We start from the raw sequence: 18035 nt of genomic DNA on the forward strand, positions 1-18035 counted from the left end.
TAATGTAACTCCCGTTCGAATCGAAACTGAGACAGGCACCAATCCGTCAACCTGTCGAAGTGAATGAACTGACAGCGGTTGGGGATAGAATCCGACCCAGTCCCGAGATTAAGCAAAAACGACATAAGGTGGTCTGCACCTAGGAGTTCTGTATCAGAGGAGAATGACGACATAATTTGGCCTCATCTTGCACGATAATACAGCTTTGCCAACCATAACCGTGGCCAAAAAAACTGTTGGTTAAAAACATTACCTTAGAAAATTATTCAAAACTTTTTTGTTTCAAACAGAATCAACAAGCTGTTTTTGACGGAAACTTAGCTACTTGTCACACTTTTGAAAGGGTTTAAAAACAACGAATTCAAATAAACGAAACTAATTTTATGGACAAAACCCGGCCTACAACCGGGGAACCCACCCTACCTAATTGCATTTGTCGAAAGTGAAGAAGATTGTGTCGCTAAATTCGTGATCAATTTTAATTAACATTTATCGATAACTGATGATCAAAAAAACCGAAAGTAATAGTAACAATCAGACAGATATTCAAGAGCGATTCAGTTTTACAGCTTTATTCTGTACTACGTTTGTCATATTCGCGACCTCATTCAAGTTACGTAGAACCTCAACCTTGTCACCCAGGCTTTTTTGTGGAGATCCCAGTTTATAGATTTAGTAGTACGATATGTGACGATATATACCGAAACGTTTAGGTTGTCAAAAAGGATGTATTTATGGCCATGCGTAATACTGTCGGTGCAAAGAGTTACATCTAACACATCTTCCTTATAATACCGGGCAAACGTTGAGACGATAACCCGTCTTAAGTACAAACTAATTCGGGACTATGAGTGAAAGCCCATTTCGGTTGAAGTATGATACAACCATTTGGAAATCACCAGAAGGTGATGATTTAATTTGCTGAAAATATGCCGTACAATTAAGGGGAGCGTGCTCAAATCAAAGGTTATTTGGGTTTAAAATGCAAGGTAACAATGGAAATTTTTTGTGATGTTCAGATTTATTTATAGATTCATTGCGTACGAAAAAAAATATTTTCAGTCACGCAGAGCCACACATACGAACGTTCCAAGAGTAGACGTCCAACAATATCCACGTCGAGGAGCGCCGCGGCGAACGCGATAACTCTCGATAAAATTGTCTGATACGAGAAATCCAATAATTTTTGCAAAGCTTAGACCTGTAGTTAGTCGATGAATCACAAAAAATAGAAAAAAAGTTTGAGTTTCGGAAAATGGCTTCATGAAAACCGAAAAATCTCATATTTTACTGTGAAATTCGCTCACTTTTCTTTAAAATAATAGGGAGAATTTTTTATTCAGTTTTCTGTGGTTCATCGACAGGCTACACATATTGTGCATTCTCATAAAAAAATCAAATATGCATGTACGAGGTATTTTATGTAAATTTTTCATACCGTTTCCTTCTAAACTAGCGAAGACGGTGAGATAGATTTCCAATGGACTCTTGAACCAAAGCTAAGATAGCTTTCTTTCTTGCAGAAGACGGAGAGATTTACAGTCCCTGGTCATATTATTATACTTCAACTAAAAGTGGAATTAGCACTTTATATTCGCCATTTTATTGTGGTATCTCTCAACAGAACTCCTACTTTTCCACTCATGGACATATTTTCAATAGTTTTTCGAAGATTCACCATGTACGATTACAGCAGTGCACAGTGATCCAGAATGCAAATTTAGCAGGAATCTTGAGATTTTACAAAAACTAAACCACTTAGCCTTATTATGTCATTGGAACAGTTTTTGTATTTTGTGAGCCTCTTTTTTTAGTTAAAACAACAGTTAAGGGGGGGGGGGGTGGTTTCCAATTTTTTCATGATCTTCGATCATTCTAGATAAAGCCATACGATCTTCAGTGAAGTTGTTGAACGACAAGTTCTAGAAAAGTTTGCAGAAGACATGTAAGCTCTATCTGTCATTATTTTTTTCATTTTGCAACAAATTTAAAATCATGTTCGGTACTTACAGTAAAGAGGGACAAGTCTGTCTTTACCAAGAGGCATGCTGGTGGACTTAAGTGATTCATAATTATGCTGCCTAAGCTTGACCCTCATTGGCAGAAGATAAAAGTTAAGCCCGTAAGGTATTAAGCCTGTTCTAATGTAGTCGGTTCCGACAGCATGAAGTAACAAGTCACTTTACGCTTCACAGTGGGGGCCGGCCAAAACCTCCAAAATTTATTGTCGATTTTCACACCTTTTATATTTTTTGCCTTTCTCAATAGAAAGGTATTGCAATTGCTCTGAAAACCGACTTTTTAACGGAGGCCCGGAGGGCCGAGTGACATATACCATTCGATTCAGTTCGTCGAGTTCGGCAAATGTCTGTGTGTGTATGTATGTGTGTATGTATGTATGTGTGTCTGTGTATGTGACCAAAAATGTCACTCATTTTTCTCAGAGATGGCTGAACCGATTTTGACAAACTTAGTCTCAAATAAAAGATGCAACGTTCCCATAGGCTGCTATTGAATTTATAATGGATCCGACTTCCGGTTCCAGAATTACAGGGTGAAGAGTACGAACACGCAGAACATGTCGATTTTAAGAAATTCTGCAATGAATGTATAAAGGTGAAAATTTTTCCAAAATATGACCACAACTGCTTCGATTTGTAGTATTAGGTCACTAACATCCATTCAAAGTCTATTTGGCCACATTGGCCACCATCATCGGTTCCGGAAGCCCCGGCGGAAGTATCTAAATTCAGAATAACAGTCACATCGGTTTCTCGGAGATGGCTAGACCGATTCAACCATTTTGACAAACTTAGTCTCAAATGAAAGGTGTTGCGCCCCCGTAAATGGCTATTTAATTTCATCCCGATCCGACTTCCGGTTCCGGAGTTACAGGTTGTGGCGTGCGATCACATAGCAAATTGTGATTCAAACCGATACTCCGATGAAAGCAAAAAAGGTAAAAATTTCGCAAAAATGTCTCTCAAACAACTTAAATTTGCAGTTCTAGGTCACCGACGGCCAATCAAACTTTCGTTCACTACATTGACCACCATAGACGGTGCCGGAAGTGCCCGGGAAAAGCAGCAATCTTTGAAAATTGATGAACTCACATCAGTTTCCCGGAAATGGTTGGACCGATTTTCATTTCCCTTACATTTCATACTTAGTACTAAATGATAGCTATAATATCCCCACAGAAGTCTATAAAATTTTGTACGGATCGCTTATATGGTACCGGAAATATAGACTAAACCGTCCGGTCACATATGAAATTCCCATGTAAGCCGGAGCTCAAATTTTTTTTTCGGGGGAGGACCCCATGAAATTTTGATGACTATGATGACACAATAGCGAGATAGAAATTAATAATTCCCCCCCCCCCCCCCCTCCCCAAGACATATTTGGTGAGGAAAAAAATATTTCCTCGCCTCGTAAACAGGTTTCCACGAGCAATGGCTAAGTGCTTGCGCGAGATCTGCCGAACAACGATTTAAACTCGTTATATTATTTTTATTGTTTACATAAGGAAATATATAAAAGACCCACGACCCCGTTTGTTATTTTTAAATGATAAGTTTTTGAATTGCACACAATTTTGAATTTCTGTATTAGGTCAGTACACTCTGTGCTCTGTACTGTGCTGCACAAAAAGTTTTTCAATTTGTCTGATAACGATTCAACCGAGAAGACATTTTTTGTTTAGCGTCATTTTAATGCAATGCCATTTTTATTGATGCTTCATTTCATTTTTACGAGGAATTAATTCCGTGCTAATACACTGTTAATCCGTAAATCCATGATATCTGCAAAGAACGTGTAAAAGAAAATTCTTTTAAAAGTGTACGGGTCAAAAAGTGGTAAAACAATAGACAGTCACGAAGAGCGACTAAAATGTTGGGACTGATTGAATCTATAAGCCAATAAGTTGGGATAAGTGTTTCGATTTCATGTCTTCAGTATGTGACAGTCTTTCGTTCTGTTTTTGCTCGTCATGGTATAAAATGAGAGAGATAATCTTAAATAACAGAGAAAAGAGAGGAAAAAATCAACCAATCGACTCAAGATTTTCATTTCGTCTTAGTTATCCGTACAACTTTGATGCGTTAGGTGCAGCAACTTTAATTGAAACTTTTTCCCAAATAGTGGTAAAACAAACCTGTAATCAGACAAACATTACAACTTTCTTCAAGAAGTCATACATCTCTTCCAATCTTGATGATGATTGTAAAAAATCAAGTGCTATTTATTTTTATTCAAAAACAAACCAGTTACTGAGCAGATTAATGTATACTTATTTGTTTAACGAATTGACAAAAAGTTTTGCAAAAGTTTCACAGGAAACGGATAATTTGCTGTAATTAAAAAACAAGACAACTCAAGTTCAAGGATATGTTTCTACTCATTCCAATTTGGCGTCTTCTACACCTTGTAAACGTGTAGTCTAGAATGCGTAGCATTTTCAAGCAGCCCTAAATATTTTGAACTCTTGAATATTCATTTTTGTAACTAGAGAAATTTCTAACTTGAAAATTAATAATAATCAAATTAATTTGTCGATATACAGACAAAATATTTTCAGGGTTTTTTAGTGTCTACTGTCTTAGTTTTGAAATTGTTTTCACTGAGAACTTTTCATAATAACGTTTAGTTTCCAGTTTCCTCATGTCATCAGAATTAATACATTTATGCAATAATTTTTAAGCCCCTCCCGAAATAAAATCCTGGCTACGGGCATGGCACCTTTTTCAATTTTATGTTAATGTAGCTGTTTTTTCTTTTACAAAATTTTAGAACTTGAATAATGATTTCTTTTCTTGTTGTCATGTAGTGTAAAATGAAAATGTATTATATACATTTGGAAGCTTATAATGAATATAAACAACGCAAAAATTCTCGTGTTCATGATTGATAAAGGCACAATTGCACCGCTAGGTGGATTAAAACAGGTTTTTTTTCCAGAGACGTTCTAGAAAAACCTTCGTCACCGAGTCGCTTGTCGAAATTTTTGCATAAAAACTACAAGGGGCAGCCCTATGGGGTTGCACGAGCTGTTGACGTAGGACTATACTACTTAATGTAAAATATTTATTTTCTTAGTACCTTTATAGTAATAATAAATAAAACATATTTCTTACGTATGGTTTAATCACAACCAATCAACATCGAATGTTACGTATTGAACCAAACCTTCTTGGTTATCAGGTCATTTCATTTGTAGTAGGTTATCGAATCCGATTAAACTTATTTAAGAAGATCTGAAGAAAGAAGACAGAATTTTTTTTTCGATTGTATGTGGTAAAAAACCCGGACCAATGAAGAAAAATCAAATCTTAGGCAATATAATCACATTTCATGTATAGACCAAGCTTTCTAGTTATATTTTGCCATTATCGTAACTTTCCTAAAGTACGCATACGAATGTAGCGAACAATTTTATTTAAACAATATGGACTAATTTTTTTAAACAATATGGACTAAGATGCGTTTTCCAACGGTTTTTCAAGTGGCAGTTTATTCATTCATGAATAGGCTTTGTAGTATGTACCTATTAGTAGGATCAAAATACTATAGGCTGAGTGGAAATGAATCACGTGAAAGGGAAATGAATCAATGAATTGATCGAACGTAAATAATGAACTTTCGTTGTGCAATTTAGTAACAAATTAGATCTACCTACCTACACATTCGCCTCAAACATTGAACCCAAGCGCACAAAGCAAAATAAATCAACGCTGATGATGATGGGTAGAGCAAAAGAGACAACTAATACCACGACACTACGTTAACCGTGTTTGCAAATGGAGCTCGCATGTACAAACGAATATGTGTACGAATAATTATACATAAAAGTGTGCTGGATACGAGCACAACACAAATAAAGCATAGTATTCGAACAGATTAGCTAAGTCGCGTGTTGGACAGCACTGGGTAGCATACCTCCACAGCCAGTGTAACGGACTTCTAACTCAGCTACACTGGCTGTGAAAACACACAGCGCAGTGATCTGCTCCGCTTGCTGTTCAAGAGACAACTGAGCGTGCTCGGCGAAATCCGTCCGTTTAAATAGTCGATGATGACGTCATTCATAGAAGCGTAGCGCGCTAGGTGCACAAATCTGTCGTGCTGGACTAGGGAAGCGCTATCTTCTGTGTGTAAATGCGCGATATTTTGACTAGGTTGTTCATTATTTAAATTTTTAATGCCATGATATCAAAAATCTTTGGGTTTATCTATTGGAATCTATTCTTAGAAGTATTTCGGGGCGATATGCGCAAAAAATTGAAAATTTATCGTGAGATGGCTGAATTATATACGTTTAAAATTGGACCACTTTTCGTTACATACCATTTTTGTAGAATTTGCAACGGGCACCCCTATATCGAAAATAAAGACGTAGTCCTACGTCAAAAATTACAACATGTTATTGAAATTATAAACTATAATGTAAAAAACATTTTGATCAAATCGCTGCACGCACAGTTCTAAAAAAATCGCAAAAAGGGGTTTTTCACGCTGACACCCTTCCCCCTCTAAGAATCACTCTATACTATACGCTATTGATGGTGAAAAGCAACTGTTTTTAATTATTATTATTACTTTCGCAGGTACTGAAGCCTACATGATAGTGTTGGCTAACGGCAAAATATCTCCAACGACCGACATCCCCTCAGGCTCAATGCAGGTCGATTTGGATATTTATGTGGTGGCAAAATAATGCCGATAAGTCCACTTTTCGATACAAATTATATCCATGTAATAAAACTGGCATCAGAAATGTCTTCTTCCGGACCACATATAAGCCATTTAACATCATCGATATATGCGGGATCTAACTAAACACTCGGCCATGTACGAAGAAGTCTTGTCTACGTACCCGCCTGGGAAGTACAGATTGATGGTGTAGTCTCCTACGGGGGCCCTAATTGAGAAGTATGGGGTTGGATTCTTTAAAAACCCTTTGCTTTAGTCAGTGAAAATTCTGGTTTGCAAGCAATTGCGTTCGGTAAAAATCGAGGAATGTAAGAAAACCACTAATTTTTCATCAGCCTCATATCAAGCCTTTCGCAGGGTCTGCTCTTCTACTCTTTGAATGGGGCTCGTCTACCTGTTCGTCTTTTTGTGCCGCGAGGCATGAATTGCCCTCGTCACAAACCATTGGGCCTACAGCTACCTATCGTAGAAACAAGGCACGGTGTGGAAAATGCGGAGAGAACTATTGTAGAAACAAGGCACGGTGTGGAGAGACTCCGCTTGGGAAAATTGAAGCACTCTTTCAAAGAACGCTCCGAGAAGAATTGCTAAATAGGCCTACGCTACCGGCCATGATTAATTTATACGCTTCCTCGTTCACTAAAGAGCGAGAGTCTGACCATCTCATTGTGGGAACATTTTCTAGTGTGCCATCTATTTTCGAAGAAGGAAAATCGCTTTCTCTCCATAGCTTCCTCGTAAAAGCCTCAAACTGTCCCTTGAAGGATGCTGTTACAAAACCAAAATAGGTGGTTCCTGGTCTCGGGAATCTTAGAAAAGAGCAAGATTTTCCACATAGGACATCAAAAACGCCAATTGTTTCTACATTTCAGTTCATACATTTTGTCCCAGGTTTTACACCATGCATTTGTATTTTGTAAAACCTGGGTAACTTCCAATATAGATCTTCCTCAATTATTTTTGGGGATCAAAATGTGCTAATCTTTCAATCGGATTAACCTTTGCTCGGTACTAGGTATTGAAGTTGTCACTTGTCAAGTTCGAATCAAAGGCAAAGACTTGTTGATATTGTTTACATATACATCGCACCTCAGCTGCTTTTAGAAGACTTCAATTCTGGGATTGTCTTCACGATGAAAACCGATCTATCTAACTGCGTGATATTTGTGACCAGAGTTAAAAATATTCAAATTCATTGAATGAAAATTGATCATATTCAGCCGCATTCATTTTCAATATTCAGTGACGCAGCTGAAAATGTCAAACGAACAAACCGCCCATTCATCCATGCAGATTTTCAAAAAAAATACTCCGAATATACAAGACGCTAGAAACACAATTGAAAAACTTGACGAAAGCTGAAAAAACGCGGTTATTGGCACCGGTTCGTCGACGGATTAACGAGAGAAACAATGTGTCAACTGGTGGCTAGGCCCTACGTTGTGCATTCGATTCAACCTTTGATTGAAATACACGCAACCAATAATCTTTCGGTGACAACAGCATTCCGTGTAGATCCACATTCAAATCGACGTTTCACGATGAAATGATAATGCTGTATTTAAACGAAATGATAACTTTTTAAACACACATTTTTATCTGACAGCATAAATGCTCGCGCTAAGCATTGTAGTGCGCATATTACCGTAACGTTCATCAGAAGATGACAGCTATGCATAACTTCTATGCTATTTAATATGACACTAGTGGAGTGGCGACGGCGACCACATCGTTATAGTTTCTGGGGGAAAATATGAGAGTTACTGAGTGCTATGCCAGATTACCAGATACAAATATTAGTTTGAGCTCCTTCGCACTGCTCTATTGCGGGTAATGAGAAGACGGACACTTAGGCATTAGAATGTCATTTTTGTGAAAAATTGCGTAATTTCAACGAGTTTTGCACTATTTTTGTCAGAGGACGCTGTAAAATTGGCAAATTTCAGGGAAGAGATCCCAGAGGTATCAACAAATCTTGGTTAACGGGAATTGATGAGGTTCGTAACTTTCTTCGAGTGATATCTCGCGCCATAGCCCATGATTATACGTTGAATGCGCATCTCCGTGATATTGGGGTCGTAGAGAGAGAGCTAATCACGACATTTAATATGTTGTCTGGTCGCGCGCCTAGTGTTCTAACGCCAGATCTTTGCTAACCGAATACATTCGGCCTCATTCCACTGTGCTGGCTATCCTCGATCTCCCCTATATGTCTCTCATATACATATTTTTTACCATCATAGATGTCCAAATTTAGTTATCTCTTCTCTCTTGGTAGGTATGATAACATCTAATCAGGTCCCAAAGAAAGGAGTTCCCTGCGGATCCAAGGAGGTCAGTCGGCGATCCGGTTCATGACGTCCTGACAGTGGTCTTCCGTTTGCCAAAAAGCTGCATGTTAAATTTCTTCTTCTTTTCCCTGTCATTGTTGTCTGCCCTCTCTTCACTTCCCCTGACACAGTCTCTGCTACTCTGATGATGAAATCAATCCCTTTTGTGTATGTATTTTGCCTTTCTTATAAAAGTTTACAGAAATAACAACTAATTTTAAATTTCAATCGAATCCTGATTATTATCCCACATTTTGAAGAAATTGAAATTGTAAAGCAAAGAAATTTGTATCTGAATCAAAATATAAAATGATTGTACATCGATAGTTTCGGACGCATTCATTTTGTGCGCGAGACATATACATGGTTAATCTCAGGTTACGGTTTGTTCCAAACTATCGAGTGGGTAATTCCCCCTCGGTTATTTTCGAGTGGGTAGTACTACCCATACTACCCACGTATTCCGCCGGTCCTGCCTCTTTCCGTTGGTTAAGAGTAGTAGGCATTGATTTTATCCATGGTGAAAGAAAATTTTCTTCGCCTAAAAAGAAACCCATCCTCAACTAATTCATTGGCCCTTGACTGCATAACAAACGCCAGTCTGTTCTGAATGGTTTATTAATAAATCACTCCCATAGTGATGTATTCTACTGGCTTAAACTCGAATTCACGCGTCCGTGTATACTATATTTATCCAAGAGTTCCCTTGCACAGATTGATGCAGCTACTCTTTCGAAAACTCTCAAACAGCTGAGCTGGTTTACCCACAGATTAGCGGATAGTCGATACAAGTCAGTTAGTAGTGTTGAAAATTTGTTAGTATCATGGGTGGCATATTCGCTCCCTCTCTGTCTTCAAACGATAATTATAGAAGGTGCAGTGAAATGTTCGGAATTGCAATTTCGATCCGGTTAAATTTCACAGTGATCATAAACATCCCAACAACACTTTAAGCGGGATTTGACTTGGCATGAACATAATATGGAAACCAATGTTGATACTCTTTCTCTCTCTCTATATATGTATCTCCCCCTCCCGAACCCAACCAACTACTCACGTTTCGACGCGATCATCCAACAGAAACGGTTCTTTCAGTCTCGTTTTAAGCAACCTTCCCAGCCGCACCATTCGGCCCACCTCCACCAGCAACCGTTCCCGGCTGCCCAGACACTTTCGCAGTCTAACCTTCCGTCGGTTAGTTTCTTCAATTTCCCCGATCCGCAGCACATTATCCTTCAGTTCGTACAACTTAGTACAGTGTTCCTCGACACTTCGATGAAACACCGCCGATACCCTCAACCGCGTCAACTGCTCCTGACTGACGGCTTGAAATTGCTTCCACGTCTCCTGCATGTGCTTGGTCATTTCAATGTTCCGATCCGTTTCCAGCTTGCAGGATTGCCGCAAGGCAAGCGATGCATTCAACAGCTGGCAACCGTAGTTGTAGGTACCTTTCCCCGTTTCCTGAAACGTTTGATGTTCGTCCTTCTGCGTTTGGATTTCGTAAACGTTCGTCCCCACGTGGGTATGCGATCGAATCATCACTTTGTATAGATCGTTCATCCACTGGAGTGCAGTTTCCGCGTCCATTTCGTACTTGTAGATGTGAGTGATTTGATCCAGGGTTAGTTTTTGCAGTTCAACACTTTCCACGAATATCCGAGATCGGGAAATTGTTGCGTCGAGGATGTCCCGAACATTTGCAATGTCTTCGCTGTAGTCTACGTTTACTTCCCGGCCAACTGCGTCCTTTACCGGCATCGAGAGGATGTCGCTTAGTTTTTCGCCCTCCTTAATGATTTCTTTTTCGACTGAGTCTAAAATTAAATAGGTATAAAGCTAAGTCCATTTAAGGCTACATTTCACGATACTCACCCAATGTATGTTGACTATCCTTCAGCTTCTGCAGCTTCGAATTAGCCAAATCGAAATCCTCCACCTTATCGCCCATGATCAACGACTGGAACACCTCGCTGGTTCGGTCGAAATACTCGGCCACCAGCCGATAGAACCGTACCGAGGTGATCAACACATTCCTCCGCCGTTCCAACCGTTGCGCAAAACTTCGACAAACGAAATCCATCCATTCGCGCTGAGACAGTAGATCTTTGTAGGCCACCGATTCCTTCATCTTTGGAAAGTTGTCAATTTTGTAGATCAGTTCCGCGTAGAAACCGTAGCTTTTCCAACACTGCAGTTCCAGTATTTCGTGTTCTAGGCGAAGCTTCTCCGCGGTCGCCACGTCATAACCCACCTTCAACTGAGCGTTCAGCATCGTTTCCGCCGTGGTTAGAATCCAGTTGGTGACGTATACTACGCCCTCCTCCAGGGTTGCCAGTTCCCGTAGTTCTTCGACGTTTCGTTCCAGTTCGTGCAGTGCCATATTTAGTGTGGACTGTTTCCGCTCGACGGTGTTCAGCATCTGCTGGATCGATTCTCGACTATCGAGCAGGTCCTGCGATATGAATGGTTTTGTACTTTGCAGGTCTCCGATGTGGGCGATCAGTTTGTTGCCTGTGTTGGATGGGGGGAAGGAAAATTTTTTGGCGATTAGTGCTGTTAGGAGTTTGATTTGTGATGAAAGAATATGAAATACGTGAATTCAATTATCTTTTTGGATCGCACCGATTGCCTTTAATAAGACAATATCTAACGTAACGGAAATTGCTTCTAATCCACAGGGTGTATTTTTCAGATTCATCAATGCTTCAAACTCTTATATGAAAACAGTTTCATGGCAGTAAATATTTTATCGTTCTTCCAACCGTTGAAGCTATTAAAAGTTGTCCACATCCGCAACGGCGATGTTGGACTAAATTTGCGAAATGTGCCGTTAAATTTCCATGGAGAGAAATGTAGAAACTAGTAACAATCATGTTTAGCATTTCACTCTATAAATTTTAAAGCGGGGTCAAAGGATACACTTGGCGCTTTTTCCGCCAGAATAAATATCTATCCACTTCTACAAGTCTAATTTTGCTACCGTGAAATTACCACTACACTATGCTCTGTTTACAATAAAATCAAGATGAAAACAACAAAACAGTTTAGTCGACTACAAAGCGATAAAAACTTTTATTAGTTTTATGACTTGCACCTATTCAGTTCATGTTGTTCGCTGATGATGCCGTGGGCTTGGTGGTCATCAACCTAACGTTGCTGAGAAAAAATGTGGTTTTTATGGCAATAAAATATTTTCACAACCATCGCAGTAGGCATTGGGTCACTGCGGTTGGAATTAAACCGCAACTAATTACCATATGCGTGAAAAAGTTTGCTACCTTGTGTTCGTTTACCGTTTGAGCTTATTTAGTTTCGCGTACCTACTGAATTTATGATAAAAATGTGAAACAGTATTATTTTTAATCATACAGATCACAGGTAAATAAAGCATAGGTCGATAATTGAATGGCTGATGTCCAAAAGGGGCCAACCCCCATTTTTTCCGAAATTAACATTTTTTCATTTTTTAATAATTCTAAGTAATCCACGTGGACTGTCATTTGAGAAAATTTTGAAAATAATTTTTGGATTTGTTACTATTAGCAGTCAAAGTTTAGAATTGGAGGTAACCCGGCGGCTTTTGGCTGGCGTCCAAAAGGGGGTAACCTCACGTTGTGTCTTATAAAATCGAGTGTTCTCGCTCGTTTTCCGAGGTTTAAAAAAATAGTCTATCGATTTGCCATCAGTAAATGTTATGTTGTACCTCACATATCGGAGAAATCGATATAATACTGTTTTTAGTTGGATTGCATTGTACGTTGACGTTTCGGCCCAAACATTCGTTCCTGAAGGTGAGTTCCGCTCACATACTTGATATGTATGGCTATTTTCTATCTAATGTATACTTCTTGCACAAATGATATTGTTGAGCGCATTTTTCGAAAATTTCAGTGAAAGTTGTCATGTTTCTACATTGAAAATTGACCGAGTAGTAAGGGATCAAGAGAAAAACAGTAAATTGTGGTCGGAAAATTAAAAAACCTGTTTTAATCCACCTAGCCGGGCAATTGTGCCTTTCTCATTTCTCTAAACTATGGCACGGAGGCTTTTTATGTTCAACATAATTGTGGAAATGTCCATTACATTCTTAGTACACTTTGCATTTATACACAATGGCTTGCCAGCCACGAACTTGATGAGCTACGTGTCGACGGTGAAACACTTGAAACAAAAAAATATCGTGCTTAATCAGTATTAGATCAATGTTATCTGTGTGCTAACTCATTTTGTCATGCGGGGGTGGGTATGTGAAGAGGGCGAAAGTCCCATGAACGAGCGACTCCGCAGCTTAAATTGGTATGCTTTGTGATATAGTGATGGTTTAAAGATGATGGGGTTGAAAGGGAGGGGTATGAGGGCTAAGGGGTGATTTAAGGAGATTTTTAAGGGAGGGGAGTGAACGGTAAAGAGGGGGGGGGGGTGTAACCCCTCTCCTTAAACCATCAACAACGCCACTGGTAAAATCCAGAAACCTTATGCGAGTCAAAAAAAAAATTTGGCCCGGGATTAGGTTGACGTTTTTCAGAGTGATTGCATAACCTTTCTATATGAGAAAGGCAAAACCTGGAATCAATTATTATCTTTCGTTATACAGTTATGGAAATGTTGCTGTATGGCACCTAGCGCTATATTTGGTTGAATGAGATAGAGCTTGTTTTGGTTAAAAATTTAACTTACAGATTAGGTTTTCAAAAATGCTCCATATTCCAAAACATGTAGGACTTATGAAGTTAGTATCTTTAGAAGATATACTTATAATTACCTGACATTCAACTTTGTCGTGGACACCATCTTTCTATCTCGTTCCATTAAAAAGTTGATAACAGCACCGCCCTAGCGACAGAATTCCGAACTAATCAGAAATTATCAAATAAAGCGCTAGATGGCATGCAACAACTTTGCCACAACTCTAAAACGAAAGATAAGGCAAGGACGAGTGAATTGTGGGTTACCCCCTTTTGGACGTCAGCAATCCCCATTGGCAGACAGTAAGTTTGTGACGAATATGGCTTAAGACAGTCCATCCGCACCGAAAAAAAATGTTCCCAAAATCATGAATAAAGTGCCATGAATTCTGGAATAATCACGTTTTTACGTTATGAAAACAGGACCATGAACAAAAATCATATATTTTATAATCATGTTTAATTTCCCTGAAGTAACGCCTGAATAACGTTTTTATTAGTGAGAATATTTGTTTTCGTTTTGTGAACCTCAGTCACGGTTTCCGCCAAGTTATTTTTAATTAGATTTTCAGTATACAATATAGGAACATTAGTTCACAAATCAAAAGATTCTTGTTATGTTCTCGTGAACTATTTCACGAAATTCGGAATTTTATTCATGAATCAATTCAATTCCCGCGATTTAATTCATGATCTCTAACATTTTAGCCACGATCCAATATCCGTGCTTGTGAAATAGTTTACGAAATCATGAAATATTATTCATGTATTCGTGAACTGGTTCATGATTCCTAGTACATGATTTACAATCTATTTGGCGTGCTTGTGATATTTAAAAGATATCCCTAATCATTTACAATTTCATGCAACATGGTAATGGAATTTTTACGCGAACTCTTTCACAAAATTTGGAGTATTATTCGTGGAATCATTTTTATTCCATGCACTGTTTTATGAAATGTCCAGCTGCTAGCGTTCAAAGTAATAGACACGAGCATTAGATAAAAAACTATTAGGACCTCGAACATACACTGAAAAAAATCCGTTAATAAATTCATGAACAAAAGGTCACGATTTCGTGAACTGAACGATTTACGAATACCGTGACCAAGTTCCTGAATTTATGAATAATGAACCTCATATTCATGAAACTATTTGAGTTTTCTAAAAACCATATCGCCCCGAATATATACATGGCGTTACACTAGAATGTTTGTTTGGGTTTGGTGTTGTTCCCTGGACATGTTTGGTTTTTGTTGTGATTCTTGTTCATGATTTGGGAATACACAGTAGACAGCCAAACGTTGTTCATGATTTCAAGAGCTTATTCGCGATTCTTGTGATTTCTTATGACGTTAGCAGGATTAAAGTTCATGATTTCAAGATCTTAGTCGTGATGTTCGTAATTTCCATTCACGTTATCGTGATATTTTAGTCATGAGTAGAGTGTTTTTTTTACCATTTTTTTGTTAACCATTTTTGTTAACGACCTATTGAGTCAATTTGTCAACAGTTGTTACGGCATTTAATTAGCAAGGGACTGGAAGGCGAAGTATATTTTTCAATATTTAGAGCCATAGTACTCAAGAGAGAGCAAGGTGTTGAAGGGAGAAAGTTTAGAAAAGCGTGGAAGGGTCATATGAGCAAGCTTAGAGTGTACCGGTGACTTAACCCTTTGTCTGCTACCGTAGGAGTCAGGGTCTTTTGGCATTAGAAATGCGAATCACCTGAGTCTACGGCATGTCCGGACAAGCGTAAAATAACTTGTTACTTCATGCTGTCGGAACCGACAAAAAGTTAAGTCACGGTAAACTTCCACACTAAGCATTTGCGACGTTGAAACTCATTGAATGAGCCAGCTTTGTTTGTTCCCTCACCAATTGCCTGCCTGAGTGATTTTATTTTATCGACTATTGTGACTGTCTCAGCGTCTGTGATATATGGTCACATGTGTTGCTGATTTGCACGGTGTCGGCAGCTTTCACCCAAAGCTGCGACGATGGATCCCCATCACGGTAAGTTCTATTTTTACCATTTTTTTGTTAACCATTTAACCTTCCACGCTTTTCTAAACTTTCTCCCTTCAACACCTTGCTCTCCCTTGAGTACTATGGCTCTAAATATTGAAAAATATACTTCACCTTCCAGTCCCTTGCTAATTAAATGCCGTAAAAACTGTTGACAAAATGAGTAGAGTGCTTCATGTTCATGATTTCAGGATCTTTGTCACAATTGTAAATATTTTTGTCACGAGTTGTGTGATTTAAGTTTATGATTTCAGGATCTTATACGCGATTTTTGTAACTTCTGTTCATGTTATCGGGATATTTTAGTCATGAATAGTTCAATTCATGTTCATGATTTCAGGATCTTGGTCACGATTTTAGATATTTTTGTCACTAGTTGTGTGATTTGTGTTCATGATTTCAGGATCTTATTCACGATTTTCGTAATTTCTGTTCATGTTATCATGATATTTTATTTTAGATCTTACTTTCAAAGAGTAATGTAACTAATGTTCATGATATCAGCAGTTTTATCATGGTATTCGTAAATTCTCTTCGCCTTATCGTGATCTATTAATTTTTGGTTACTAATGGGGTTTTTACTCGGAATAACGTGACAATATGAACTGGATCATTATAATAAGACTCATTCGCGATATCTGGTTCTATGAACTATATCACGCACACTATTTTGGGTTCTCAGTGTGCTTTTCGTTTTCTGTCCGGACATCCTTATCAAATAAATATCAAATAAATAACGATGTGCATGGTTCTAATAGCTTTTTTATATCTACTACTCGTACCTATTACTGGTCGCTAGCATATCTATTATTGGATATTTCATAAAAAAGTGCATAAAACAAAAATGATTCCACGAACAATACTCCAACTTTTGTGATAGAGTTCACGTAAAAATTTCATTACCATGTTGCATGGAATTGTAAATGATTAGGGATATCTTCTAAATATCACAAGCACGCAAATAGCTACTAGATAAATCGTAAATCATGTACTAGGAATCATGAACCAGTTCGCGAATACATGAATAATATTTTATGATTTCGTGAACTTTTTCACGAATACAAATGATAAATTGGGACTATTAAACTTGGTATCATGAACCAGTTCACAAATACATGATTAATATTTCATGATTTCGTGAACTATTTCCCGAGCGCGGATCTTGGATCGTGACTAGTATGTTAAGAATCATAAATAAGTTCACGAATACATGAATAATATTTTACGATTTCGTGAACTATTTCACGAAAACGAATGGTAAGTTGTGACTGTTATACTAGGTATCATGAACCGGTTCACGAATACATGCATAATATTTCATGATGTCGTGAACTATTTCCCGAGCGCGGATCTTGGATCGTGACTAGTATGTTAGGAATCATAAATAAGTTCACGAATACATGAATAATATTTTACGATTTCGTGAACTATTTCACGAAAACGAATGGTAAGTTGTGACTGTTATACTAGGTATCATGAACCGGTTCACGAATACATGCATAATATTTCATGATGTCGTGTACTATTTTACGAGCATTGATAATGGATCGAAACTAATATATTAGGAATCATGAACCAGATCACGAGTGCATGAATAATATTTGATGATTTTGTGAACCATTTCACGAGCACGCATATTGGATCGCGACTAATATATTAGGAATCATGAATTAGTTTACGAGGACTGAATGGATTCATGAATAAAATTCCGAATTTCATGAAATAGTTCACTGAAAAATAGCCAGAATATTTTGATTTTGTGAACTATTGTTCCTATAACTATGACTAAAATCATGAGTCAACTTTTGGTTTTATGACTAATGTTCATAAAGTTGTGAACTAGTTCTCGGCGGAAACCGCGACTGAAGTTCACAAAGCAAAATCGGAAATTGAACATACTTATAAAAGCCATGATTTTTGGTCATGGTCCTGTTTTCGTAACGTAAAAACGCTTTTAATCCACCTAACAGTGTGATGAGACATTTCTTATAACTCTTATCACTCTCTTCGGATATTATATCGTTTGAGAACATTTAGAACATGATGCTTCGCGATGTTTTTGGTAACACATACTACATGGGATAGTGGCAGGACTCAGAGAATCGCTCAAATCAGCATAGGACAACATCAGTGCTAGAAATCTCAAACCAAATCAATGGGAAAGCGAAAAAATGGCCCATAAAATAGACATACCAACGAATTATTGTTAATGCTCTGTTAATAAAATATCTAAATTGTTGTGGGAAAACTGAATTTTCCCAAAGGGGTTATATATT

The 18035-nt window shown here is 38.0% G+C and overlaps 1 protein-coding gene across 7 annotated transcripts in view; it reads right to left on the minus strand.

Moving 5' to 3' along the window:
* Positions 1-18035, minus strand: part of LOC131690174 (titin) — a 413707-nt gene that overhangs the window by 339960 nt on the left and 55712 nt on the right. For all 7 annotated transcript variants that reach the window (XM_058975744.1, XM_058975739.1, XM_058975746.1 and 4 more), the window contains 2 exons: positions 10920-11558; positions 10102-10861 (listed from right to left, as the gene is read on the minus strand). In XM_058975744.1, coding sequence (XP_058831727.1) covers positions 10102-10861; positions 10920-11558 — 1399 coding nt within the window. The remainder of the gene's footprint in view (positions 1-10101; positions 10862-10919; positions 11559-18035) is intronic.

Source organism: Topomyia yanbarensis, chromosome 3 (assembly GCF_030247195.1).
Source record: "Topomyia yanbarensis strain Yona2022 chromosome 3, ASM3024719v1, whole genome shotgun sequence".
Classification (NCBI taxonomy): Eukaryota; Metazoa; Arthropoda; class Insecta; order Diptera; family Culicidae; genus Topomyia; species Topomyia yanbarensis.